This window comes from Anabas testudineus, chromosome 7 (assembly GCF_900324465.2).
Source record: "Anabas testudineus chromosome 7, fAnaTes1.2, whole genome shotgun sequence".
Classification (NCBI taxonomy): domain Eukaryota; kingdom Metazoa; phylum Chordata; class Actinopteri; order Anabantiformes; family Anabantidae; genus Anabas; species Anabas testudineus.
Window position 1 is genome coordinate 470,039 of NC_046616.1, and position 13,534 is coordinate 483,572.

General features: G+C 44.7%; 1 protein-coding gene across 1 annotated transcript in view; it reads right to left on the reverse strand.

Moving 5' to 3' along the window:
- The window catches only part of cacna1fb (calcium channel, voltage-dependent, L type, alpha 1F subunit), a 36,096-nt gene extending 29,287 nt beyond the window's left edge, over positions 1–6,809 (reverse strand). The window contains exon 1 of the mRNA XM_026367802.1: positions 6,788–6,809. Coding sequence (XP_026223587.1) covers positions 6,788–6,809 — 22 coding nt within the window. The remainder of the gene's footprint in view (positions 1–6,787) is intronic.
- Positions 6,810–13,534: the final 6,725 nt, after the last annotated feature.

Genomic DNA, 13,534 nt, shown 5'->3' on the forward strand with positions numbered 1-13,534 from the left:
CTGGAGATGCAGACAAAAAATAATTCAGTCACTGAATGGACCTGGACATAGTCAGCAGTCGTCATCAGTCCTGTGCTGTTGACAGAGGAACAGGTTGTGGAACAACATGTTCTGTGGTCATGTCTGTCATATTAGGCAATAACATTTAAACTCCTCACCCCTGACTATGTTCACCATTGACCGTTCACTCCCCCTATGAGAAAATAACAAGCTCAGAGCTGCACAGGACAAAGAGGCTGAGGAAAAGCGCCAGGACAAACCAAAATGTCACATTTTTTGGCACTTGTTTTTCCAGCAACTAGATCTTTATCAGAACAGCTTTGTATGACCCAACACAGCACAACTGGCATCTTATTTTCATCACCTCAGTTTCAATGAGTTTTTGCATTAAATAGTTGAATGTACTTTCTGTTCTGATGCACTTTAAATCTGCTGTGTTTAACCCGTAGAATAAACCTACTCCTGAGGAGGTCGGAGATGACAGACATGTTGTCAGGAAAGCTCAACGAGATTTAGGATGAAAGAACAGATCCAGGATCAGGTCATCAACATTTTGCAGTAGTTTCTCATCAGATTGATGAACTGATCTGCTTTAGTCCATTCACAGCGAGTCTGTCTGCTTCACTCTGCTGAGTGAGGCCTTATTTTTCTCTCTAAGGTCAAAGATGCGCAGAGGATGACAGACAGGAAAGAGAGTGGCTAAAATGAACTGAGAGACGAGGAGCAGGGAGACGGGACAGTTTCCAGAGGAGGTGAAAACAGAACGTTGTAGTGAACAGCTGTGACCTAGATCTGTGTGTGTGTGATGTAGGCCGTGCTTTATCTGTTAGTACCTGAGGACCCTGAACACACAGATAAACCCGCTGAATGACGATTTGCTCTCTCTCTTGACCTTTGTTTAGTGATTTCCTAGATCTCCTGTATTTCCCAGAATACCTCTGAAACTTTGAGGGGGAAACTGATCCTGAGCAGGGAGACTCCATCCTTCCCGCTGTACATTGAGCAAATCATGTCCTTTCATTTAACTAATAAAATACTGCTTAATCAGGAGCCAGTACCTTTACCTCTCCTTACGATTCTGTGTTTATACCAGTTTTAATCCAGGTGTTGAGAAACAGCTGCAGGCCAGAGCATGCTCAGTTCATACTACTACCAAGTGCTGTGATTAAAGAAGAAATGTTGATCACAGTTATTTTATTTGTCTGACTGTCTGATGTTTCTGTTTTCATATCACCACTGAAAAATACTATGAAACATTACAGAATATGTTTAAGTTCCAGTGATACTCAAGACACCTACAGAACTTATTTCACATGTAGCCGCATTACTGACCGACGTGGGAAACGTAGTATGATGAAAAAGGTCTTAAACTGAGCTCGGTGGCAGTCGAAAGTACTGAACTGAAGCCCTGCAGACAGAGACCACCAACGCCAAAAATAACAGCGGGATGGTCCTTTAAAGCATTTCCTCCTCTGAACTCGGAGTTGGCAGCATCTCAGCAGGTTTGTCATGCAGCCAATGAGCAGCTGAGGTTTGGATGATGTAGGTCACATGACTGTAGGTCACGTTGTTCTTTCTTCTTCAGTGTGAGGAGCGGCTTCACCCGCAAGACGACAAGAACCAACTAATTATCCCCAAATTATCCTGAGTCAACTCACATCATCGTGACTACATCGTGAGTGTGTGTGTGTGTGTGTGTGTATCCACCACTCGTACACAGCCCACATCCGCCTTGTTAACTTTCTACTCTCCTCTGTGCTGGTGTGTTTCAGTGTGTGTGTCATGCTGCCCTGCAGCCTGGTCCAGCTGGAAGGTCAACAGTTCACTTAGTGAATGTTAGGGCACTTTTTCTGCTTCTTCACTGATCACATCATTACACACCCAGAGAACTGCAGCAGCAGCAGCAGCAGCAGCAGCAGCAGCAGCAGCATCAGCATCACAGTCAAAATGAAAGCACAGCTTCCACGGTACCTGTTGGTAAAACTGGACTCTGCAGATCAAACACAGCTCCCACACAGATTCTGTCCCGGATTCCAGTGTGTGGGAATAACACATCACACTGTACTAATCCTGCTAATCTAGCCATAGGGGTTGCAAGCCAGTGACTTCTGTGCCGGTCCCAAGCCCGGATAAATAGAGAGGGTTGCGTCAGGAAGGGCATCCGGCGTAAAAATTGCCAAAATAACCATGCGAATCATTCACAAGACTTTCATACCGGATCGGTCGAGGCCCGGGTTAACAACGACCGCCACCGATGCTGTTAACCTACAGGGTGCCGGTGGAAATTTGACTACTGTTGGTCGAAGAAAGAGGGGAGGCAGAAGGGTTCGTGGTCAGAGAGAGAAGGGAAAAGGCAGGAACATAGATTTGAGAATAGGGACTCTTAACGTTGGCACAATGACAGGGAAAGGCAGAGAGCTGGCAGACATGATGGAGAGAAGGAAGGTAGATGTACTGTGTGTCAGGAGACAAGGTGGAAGGGCAGCAAGGCACGTAGTATCGGAGGAGGATACAAACTGTTCTACCATGGTGTGGATAGGAAGAGAAACGGGGTAGGAGTGATCCTGAAGGGGGAGTTTGTAAACAGTGTTCTAGAGGTGAAAAGAGTCTCAGACAGGGTGATGAGCATAAAGCTAGAAATTGAAGGGGTGATGATGAATGTAGTCAGAAGAGAAGGAGAGATTCTGGAGTGAGTTTGATGAGGTCATAGAGAGTATCCCCAGAGGAGAGAGAGTTGTTGTTGGAGGAGACTTCAATGGGCATGTTGGTGAGGGCAACAGAGGTGATGAGGAGGTGATGGGCAGGTTTGGTGTGAAGGAAAGGAATCTGGAAGGACAGATGGTGGTGGACTTTGCTAAGAGGATGGAAATGGCTGTAGTCAACACTTACTTCCAGAAGCGAGAGGAACATAGGGTGACATACAGAAGTGGAGGTAGGAGTACGCAGGTGGACTACATCCTATGTAGACAAGGTCATTTGAGAGAGGTTAGTGACTGCAAAGTGGTGGTAGGAGAGAGTGTAGCCAGACAGCACCGCATGGTGGTTTGTAAGATGACTCTGGAGGTCAGGAAGAAGAAGAGAGGGAAGACAGAAAAGAAGACCAAGTGGTGGAAGCTAAAGAATGAAGAAACTTGTGAGGAATTCAGACAGACGTTGAGACAGGTTCTTGGTGGTCAGGATGAGCTTCCAGATGACTGGGAAACCACAGCAGAAGTTATCAGAGAAACAGGTAGGAAGGTGCTAGGTGTGTCATCTGGAAAGAGGAAAGAAGGTAAAGACACTTGGTGGTGGAATGAGGAAGTACAGGAATGTATCCAGAGGAAGAGGTTGGCTAGAAGGAAGTGGGATGTAGAAAGGACTGAGGAAAGTAGACAGGAGTACAAGGAAGCGCAGCGTAGAGTGAAGAGGGAGGTGGCAAAGGCCAAACAGAAAGCTTACGATGAGCTGTATGACAGGTTAGACACAAAGGAAGGAGAGAAGGACTTGTACAGGCTAGCCAGACAGAGAGATAGAGATGGGAAGGATGTGCAACAGGTAAGGGTGATTAAGGACAGAGATGGAAAGGTGCTAACAACCCAGGAGAGTGTGCAGAAAAGATGGAAGGAGTATTTTGAGGATCTGATGAATGAGGAAAATGACAGGGAAAGAAGAGAGGAAGATGTTGATGTTGTGGAGCAGGAAATAGCAGAGATTGGAAAGGATGAGGTTAGGAAGGCTCTGAAAAGGATGAAGAGTGGAAAGGCTGTTGGTCCTGATGACGTACCTGTGGAGGTGTGGAAGTGCTTAGGAGAGACAGCAGTGGAGTTTCTAACCAGTTTGTTCAATAGGATTCTAGAGAGTGAGAAGATGCCTGAGGAATGGAGAAGTGTTCTAGTTCCGATCTTTAAGAACAAGGGTGACACGTAGAACTGCAGCAACTATAGAGGAATAAAGTTGATGAGCCACACAATGAAGCTGTGGGAAAGAGTAGTGGAAGCCAGGCTTAGGAAGAAGGTGGAGATTTGTGAGCAGCAGTATGGTTTCATGCCCCGTAAGAGCACCACTGATGCCATTTTTGCTTTGAGAATGTTGATGGAAAAGTACAGAGATGGTCAGAAGGAGCTGCATTGTGTCTTTGTGGATTTAGAGAAGGCGTATGACAGGGTGCTGAGGGAGGAGCTGTGGTACTGTATGAGGTCGTCGGGAGTGGCAGAGAAGTACGTCAGAGTAGTTCAGGACATGTATGAGAGAAGTATGACGGTGGTGAGATGTGCTGTAGGTCAGACAGAGGAGTTCAAGGTGGAGGTGGGACTACACCAAGGATCAGCTTTGAGTCCCTTCTTGTTTGCTATGCTGATGGACAGGCTGACAGATGAGGTGAGACACGAATCTCCCTGGACAATGATGTTTGCGGATGACATTGTGATTTGCAGTGAGAGTAGAGAGCAGGTAGAGGAACAGCTGGAGAGGTGGAGGTTTGCTCTGGAAAGAAGAGGCATGAAGGTCAGTCGTAGTAAGACAGAATACATGTGTCTGAACGAGAGGGATCCAGGTAGAAGCGTTAGGTTACAGGGGGCTGAGGTGAAGAAGGTGCAGGAGTTTAAGTACTTGGGGTCAACAGTTCAGTGTGATGGGGAGTGTGGAAAAGAGGTGAAGAGGCGAGTGCAGGCAGGTTGGAGCGGGTGGAGAAAAGTGTCAGGAGTGTTGTGTGACAGAAGAGTGTGAGCAAGACTCAAAGGAAAGGTGTACAAGACAGTGGTGAGACCAGCTCCGCTCTATGGGTTAGAGACGGTAGCAGTGAGAAAGAGACAAGAGGCTGAGATGGAGGTAGCAGAGATGAAGATGTTGAGGTTCTCCTTAGGAGTGACCAGGTTAGACAGAATAAGGAACGAGTACATCAGAGGGACGGCTCACGTTGCCTGTGTTAGCGACAAAGTCAGAGAGGCCAGACTGAGATGGTTCGGACATGTGCAGAGGAGGGATAGTGAGTATATTGGTAGAAGGATGTTGGAGATGGAGCTGCCAGGCAGGAGGGCAAGAGGACGACCAAGGAGGAGATATATGGATGTTATAACAGAGGACATGAGGTTGGCTAGTGTTAGGGTAGAAGATGCCCATGATAGAGTTAGGTGGAGAAGGATGATTCGCTGTGGCGACCCCTGATGGGAAAAGCCGAAAGAGAAGAAGACTGTACTAATCCTGCTGCAGCTGTGATTCTGTGTCTTTTATGTCTAGAATCAGTCACTAGATAAATATGAAGGGCAGAAATGTCTTCCCATTATTTAGCAGAGCTGAGAGGAGGCCTGTAAAAAGCCTCTTTCTTGTTTGAAAGTTCAGTCAAAAGACACAGAAGAATCCCAAAGAAACAGCATTTTCAAGCTGGAGACACCATCCCCAATATGATCAACAAGAGAGATATAAGACAAAAAGAAGGACCAGAACAAATTCACTACAAACCCGTGTCTGCAGTGTGAGGGTCCTGCTCCTGTTCTGCTGTAGGTTATGGTCAAAATGGGAATCTTGGTTTTTGATATTTGGTCATAAAATCAGCTGCGGCGACTTTGATTGGATACAATCTGTGACCGTAAGATGTGAGCAGCTCAGATGAGGTTACTTTGAAGTTTAAATTGAGTGAAATAAGCTTAATTTCACTGATGGAGAACAGGGCGGATTAACCCTGCTGCCACGGTAACAGATGATGTTAATGCTCATTTCCATGACAACATTATCAGAAGGTCCACGGAGACCATCTTAATTCAGAAAGGAGGAAGTCTGATCAGAAGGTTTAAGGGCCCCTCTGCGACTGGTGGAGGTGGTGACCTCTGTTAACCCCATCATACCTGAGGTCAGAGGTCAGACTGAGCCTCGTACCTGCTCACACCAGACCTGATCAGCTGACTGAGAGACATTCAGACTTGGGTGCTTCAATGTTTACATGTGCAGCTTAAAAAAAAAAACAAAACCACTGTAACAAGCCTCAGTGTCTTGAAAACATTTGAATTGAACCATTTAAAGGACTCGACTGCGATCACACATCTCAGGGTAAAACTGCTGCTGCAGTCAGACGTGGACGTGTCCCTCGGTGAGACATCACTGTCCTCATCCCCATCTCTCTGTCAGGTCGATTGGTTCGCCGTGTGTGACGGCTGTCTCCATTCACTGGGCTGTAGTTGAACACTTTAAAATCCACGCTGACTAATGTAAAGAGGTGAGAACTCGATTGTCTCACATCTCGGCCTGTGGCTGTGATTTGTCAGGTTTTCACTTCAGAACAGACAGAAGCTGAAGCTGCGGCCGACTGTAGCATCACTTCAGATCAGATACCTCGTTTAGTGAGTCTGACACCAAGTCACCAACTGTGAATTGGTAAGTGGAGTCCGGTTGACTCGGGTCCTGTTTGTTCTGCCCAAAGCTCGAAAATCTTAAAACACAAAAACAATTCAAATAAAACTGGAACCAGGTCATTTTCCAGTTTCATATTTTATAAAATGCAAATGTATAAAGTCTAAAGTAACTCCACTGCACAATGTACTTAACTACAGTGTTTCTGTGCATGTGCTACTACTACTGTACTTCCACCAGTACGTCTACAGTGGTGTTCTGGTACTTTTACTTAAGTACAGTATCAGAGTACTGGTTTTAAACTCAAACTGAATCATCATAAAAACTGTGCTGACGATTTTCAAATGATCAGAGAAAAACTTTGATTCTAGAAAGTTCGGAACAATCACTGACTCGAACTCAGATTAAACAGCTGCAGCTGTTCGCCACCAGAATCATCAGACAAACTTTGACACTCGGTTCTTACTTGTTCGGTTCTCCTCGTACATCTCCGCTGATTTTGTCTCAGCTCCGAACACACACGATCATCTTTAATCCATCACTTTCTCCTTTTGCTTCACTAACAACTTCTCCACATGTTCACACTGATTCGAACACGGCTGCTCCTCTTCTGCTGCTGCAGCTGCCGATCGATTCATCGATTCATCGATTCATCAGTTCACATCCAGCTCGAGGGAGGAAAGTCACAACACATGAAATAATCCAGAGAGGCGAGTTCAGCTCTGAGCTCAGCTCCGATTCACTAATCTCTCTCCATCTCTCTCTTCCAATTGGGGATTAAACAGAAAAAAGCTCTGTGGGGTGGGGGGGGGGGGTTCAGCTGGAGACAAGTTAAAGGGACAGACACTGAAAATCCACTACTGGAGCTAAAAATAGATGCAATATTCACATATTAATACAAAAGGAGCAGATGAAACGCTTGTAACCTACATGCAGTATCTAGGCTCCACATTAGGAAGCTGTGTGTATTATGGGATGTCTGATGACTGTCATTAAAAGTACGGTGAAAAGAAGTCAGGTCAAGTCAAACGAACTAAAACGTCCTGTCGTCTCGGTGTGAGCGTTGAACCTGAACGTCACAGCTCGGGGTTTAGTTTGTGCACAGAGCAGCTCTGACCTCCGTGACCTGAAGTTCAGGTTTCTGTGGTTTTTACTCACCACAGTATCAGGCTCTGGTGGTCCTGGGTTTCTCCGACCAAAGGACCGGGCAGGGGGGTCAGAGTTGAGAAAAGGATGGATGCAGCCAAATCCACTTTAAGTACATTTACATTTAGTCATTTGTCAGATGCTTTTATCTGAAGCAACGTACACATGATTCAAGGAGAAAAACATTCAAGTCCAGGACCAGAATGAGGGAGTTCAGGTAACGGTGCTGCTGAGTCGACCACTTTGTAGGTAAGAGTCAGAGCTTTGAACCTGATGCAGCAGCTTCATGAAGCCAGTGCAGAGATCTGAACAGTGGTGTAACATGTCCTCTTTGAGACGTGCTCCTCTGGAGGTTTGATGGTGCAGCTGGTAACACCGTCAGTAAGACACTGAAGTAGTCAGGACCAGATATGACCAGAGCCTGAACAATGAGTCACGTAAACCAAGTCTCTGATCGTCCAACTAAAACCCACAGTGAAACCTCCCAGAACATCTGTGAAACTAAGTGAACTGACTAAATCCAGTTGGGAGAAAATTACAAGGCTCCGAGCTGTGATCATGCCAAACGGGGTCTGCAGAGAACTAAATTCAGGGTCTGAACACAGATAGTTATTAAGATAAGATCGCAGGAGGAGCCAGAAAGGTGCTTTTTAAGGTACATTGTGTGTTAGTGTGTCTTAGTTCAGACGTGCTCAAAGCAACACGCCAATTCAAATCAATTCAATTTTATTTAAAACACAACAGAAGTCGTCTCAGTGTTTAAGACCTTACAAATTTAACTGTACACAGAATTCTATAGAAAACCCAACAACCCCACTGAGCAGCACCAGGAGACAGTGGAGAGGAAAAACTCCCTTTAGAGGAAGAAACCTGCAGCAGAACCAGGCTCACATGGGCGGCCATTTGCCTCGAGCAACTGGGGTGAGTGGAAAGAAGTTCTGGAGATAGAAAGCTCCAAGTAAGAGGATACCTGCAGAGGAAAACAGAGAGAGGGAGACAGAGAGGAGGAAACACAACTACAGGAGAGAGAAGACACAAAGTTAATGACATGCAATGGTAGAAATCGAATGGAAAGAGGAGAAAGGAGAGAGGAGAGGGGAAGGTCTCAACACTCTGCTGTTTCTCTTCTTCTTCCCTCCTCACATCTCTCCTCCTCTTCCTTTCTCTCCCAATTCATCGTGTCTTAAATTTTTCACCTCCTCCTCTTCCTCCATCTCTCCACGGACGTTCTAGTCTTTAATGTTTTCTAATCCTCTTCCCTTTACCTCCTTTTCTCATCATCTTTCTCTCCTTGCCTCCTCTGCATTGTGCTTCCTTCTCCTTACTTCCTTCCCTCCTCCTCTCCCTCCTTTTCTTCCATCTTTTCCCTCTCAACCATTCTCCACCACCACCTGCTGCTCCTCTTTTATATTCTTTTAATTTTCTATCTTTCCTCCTCCTCTTCACTCTTTCATCTGTTTCTTTTCTTTTTTCACCTCCTCCTGTCTTTATTCCTTTCTTTATTCTTTCACCTCCTCTTTCCTTATGTGCCTCCTTCTGTCTTCTTCTTGTCTATGTCCTCTTACATCTGCTCTCCTCATGATTGACCTCCTTCTGCACATCCTCCTAATTTTGTGGATTGGATGGATAGATGGGTGATGATGATGATGGATGGAGGATGGATGAGGATAATGGACTGATGATGATGATGGATGAAGATGGATGGGGGATGGATGGATGAGGATGAATGAAGATGATGGATGGGTGGATGGATGGATGAGGGATGGATGAGGATGGAGGATGATGAAGATGATGGATGGATGAGGATGGATGAAGATGATGGCTGGATGAGGATGGATGTGTGTGTGAGCTGATGTGTCCACTAATCCCCCACATTAATCTGTCCGTAATCCTGCTGCTGGATTCAACTTGACCTGTCAAAATAAAAGACAGGTCTGAATGAAGATTTTGGGCCAACAGGTGAATAAGCAGGACAGCAGCAGACGGCCGAAAAACAGTGAGTCACCCGCCCGAGCACGCGAGGGCCTGCGGTGAGGGGAACACGGCTGCAGCTGAGTTTCCCTCCGGACCTTGGAACCGCGTGTGGGGCATAGGAACGGCAGCGGCTTACCAGATCTGATCTGATCTGAACAACTGGGAGAACTGGGAGAACGAGACTCTACCAGAGACTCTAGAAGCAGCAGGTTCCTCACTGAGTGACTGTTTGTTGTGAAGCTGAAACCATGTTAGCTGTGTTTAAGCCTCGCTGAGGGTCTTATCAGAGTAACTGAGCATCCTGGTAGCTGGAGTGCAGCAGGCAGCCACCTGTCAATAAACCTGTATCAGCCCTAAAACCTTTGCGATGGAGGATTCACTTCAACGTTTCCACCGGTCCACTCACTAGAGGACCTGGATGAGACCAACATGTCTCCTGGAAACTAACGAGTGACTCAGTACTTCCCCAGAGAAGCCCAGAGTCAGTTGGTGTCAGGATGTTCTGGATGTTCTGGAGACCGAGTAGTGTCCAGCACATGTGGAGCTGCCGCCAACATGTTGACAGGCAGTTTAATGTGTCAGCGCTAACGGATGTTAGGTCCTGTTTGTCCCACATTTCCTCCTCTGACGTTTATTCTGCTGTTCACACGTCAACACTTTCAGATCAAAACACACACATTCCTGTAAACTCTGTACTCTGACCGGTCTTATCAGAGAGAGGGCGAGGTAGGCAGAGGCAAACGAAGTGCGAGAGACATAACGAGGTAGAGAGAAGAGAGAAAGAAAGCAGCCTGAGTATGTCACCTGCACAGGTACGACACACACACACACACACACACACACACACATACTTGTCAAACCCAATTGGGGGGCCCAAAAATTCTTTGGTCAATTGTGGGATCCACCCTTTCCAGTGGTTCTAAAAATCTGTAAAAAATCAGGGAAGACCAGAAAAAAATCTAAATCACAATTATCACTTCAATTTAAAAGAATTCCATACTTTTTTTTCCATGCTAGTTTTTATACCACTTGTGAGGTCTGTCTCCAACATTTAGTACTTGTAAGGTCCACCATCACGCACACACTCATATTTCCAGTTTTTATATCTTAAAGGGGATCAAAATATAAAAATTGTATATAAAATAGTTTCTGTTGTTTACTCTCTATTGTGGATGTGAAAGAAACTGCATCAAGGGTGTATACTCTTTCCGACATCTCCATTCTGCATCTCATCTCTTGTCCCTCAACAGCAGCCAATTCACATCTTTGCATTATCTCAGTCACTATAATGATTGGCCTGATCTTAACAAAACATCTAGGTAGACAGAGCAGTACCATAGGCAATAACAATACTTGATTAAGCATTGTTCCTTCTAGGGCTAACTAATATTTCACACAAAACACTACACAAAGGAAACTCTTTACAACAGGATTTGTGCTCAATGAACATGTATTGGGAATACATCATGGGCATATAATGCAAACAAAGTAACCCGCAAGTCATATTATACATTTCAAATGTATATAAATAGCCCATTCTGGGTTAAAATGATTTTCCATGGACATATATTTGGTAATAATCGCCAGGAAATTCAGCCAAACAGAGGACCACACAATATCATAATTTTCAAGAGCTTTTCAATCTTTAAAAAAGAAAAAAAACTTCTCAACTAGGGGAAGGAAATCTGTTCAAGGAAAATTGTACTCTTTTTTGGATGAATGTGTAGCTTTGTGAGTGTGCTGGACAATGAAAAATACTTGAAATGCTGAGACGTCTGCTTCTCAACAGCCACAGCAGGACCCTGCTTGTTTGTCACCTGGAATACAGATCAAAAATACCAACACATTAACATCTGATAGACATCACATATTTACAGATTCACAACTTGTAAAAGTTAGCTAAAAATAACCCCTGGAGCAGTATTCACACTTGAAACTCAGCATATGGTATGGCCTTTTCTAGAGGTATCAGTAAGTCTCACAACAGCATATGAGGAGATACAATGGATCTCGCTCAAAATACCACATTAAACATGCCCCAGATGAACAGGTGTACAATTACACTTATGATATCATGAGGTTTGATACTGACAGGTGATGCACCAGTGATGAATAATCCCTAAGAGTAGGATCCACTCGGGAAGGCCCCAAAAGTGTCTAAAATCCTGAGTGTGTGAAATAGACTGACTTCATAAGGGACGAGTGGGAGCTCAAATAACAGAAGTTATCTGGCTATGTGGACCTCACCAGAGAAAGATAAGGGCACCAGATGAACAGGTGTACAATTACACTCATGATAGCATGAGTTTTGATATTGACAGGTGATGCATCAGTGATGAATAATCCCTAAGAGTAGGATCCACCCGGGAAGGCCCCAAAAGTGTCTAAAATCCTGAGTGTGTGAAATAGACTGACTTCATGAGGCCTTTGTGAGGGACGAGTGGGAGCTCAAATAAGAGAAGTTAACTGGCTATGTGGGTCTCACCAGAGAAAGATAAGGGCACCAGATGAACAGGTGTACAATTACACTCATGATAGCATGAGTTTTGATATTGACAGGTGATGCACCAGCGATGAATAATCCCTAACAGTAGGATCCACTCGGGAAGGCCCCAAAAGTGTCTAAAATCCTGAGTGTGTGAAATAGACTGACTTCATGAGGCCTTTGTGAGGGAGTGGTGGGAGCTCAAATAAGAGAAGTTATCTGGCTATGTGGGTCTCACCAGAGAAGGATAAGGGAACATGCATCAGGTTAACTCTCTTTTCTCCACCACAAGTCTAACAGTTTCCTCAAAAGACTAACCTTGACTCAAAAGCTGTCATGGAAAAGCAGAGTAAACACCTTCCTATTGTCATAAAGGAACCACACAGAGGAGAGGACAACAAAATGGGTTGTGACAACAGTATGTACACTAAACTACACCTTTACCTGTGTGCCGCCATCATCCCTGTTAGAATCCTTCTGGGATGGACGATTCTTAGGAGACGTCTGGTTCTCAACAGCCACAGCTGGACCCTGCTTGTTTGTCACCTGGAATACAGATCAAAAAACACCAACACATTAATACCTGATAGACATCACATATTTACAGATTCACAACTTGTAAAAGTTAGCTGAAAATAGCTCCTGGAGCAGTATTCAACTTGAAACTCAGCACATGGTATGGCCTTTTCTAGAGGTATTAGCAAGTCTCACAACAGCATATGAGGAGATGCAATGGATCTCGCTCAAAATACCACATTAAACATGCCCCAGATGAACCGGTGTACAATGACACTTATGATAGCATGAGGTTTGATACAGACAGGTGATGCACCAGTGATGAATAATCCCTAAGAGTAGGATCCACTCGGGAAGGCCCCAAAAGTGTCTAAAATCCTGAGTGTGTGAAATAGACTGACTTCATAAGGGACGAGTGGGAGCTCAAATAAGAGAAGTTATCTGGCTATGTGGGTCTCACCAGAGAAGGATAAGGGAACATGCATCAGGTTAACTCTCTTTTCTCCACCACAAGTCTAACAGTTTCCTCAAAAGACTAACCTTGACTCAAAAGCTGTCATGGAGAGCAGAGTGAACACCTTCCTATCTTCATAAAGGAACCACACGGAGTAGAAGACAACAAAATGGGTTGTGACAACAGTATGTACATTAAACTATACCTTTACCTGTGTGCCGCCATCATCTCTGTTTGAATCCTTCTGGGACAGATGATTATCAGGAGGCGTCTGCTTCTTAACAGCCACAGCAGGACCCTGCTTGTTGGTCACCTGGAATACAGATCAAAAATACCACGTCTTCTTTGGATGCATCAATACTGAAGGGTATAAAACGTAAAGGAAACCAATTAAAAGTTTTACCACTCAAAAATAGTACCTCATAAACTTTTAAATATGTAGCTCATCTATTCCCCTTGTATGACATGTGATTTAAGCCAGATTTTTCCTTAGCCTCAAATGTGAATACTTATTACTGATAGCTTAAATCACAAACTAAAACTTGTTTACTGGAATTTGCTTTTGCAGACCACTTAGCATGTACATAAATACAAAGAATGCTCCTGCATTTTTGATTCATCAGCCATTCAAATCTTAG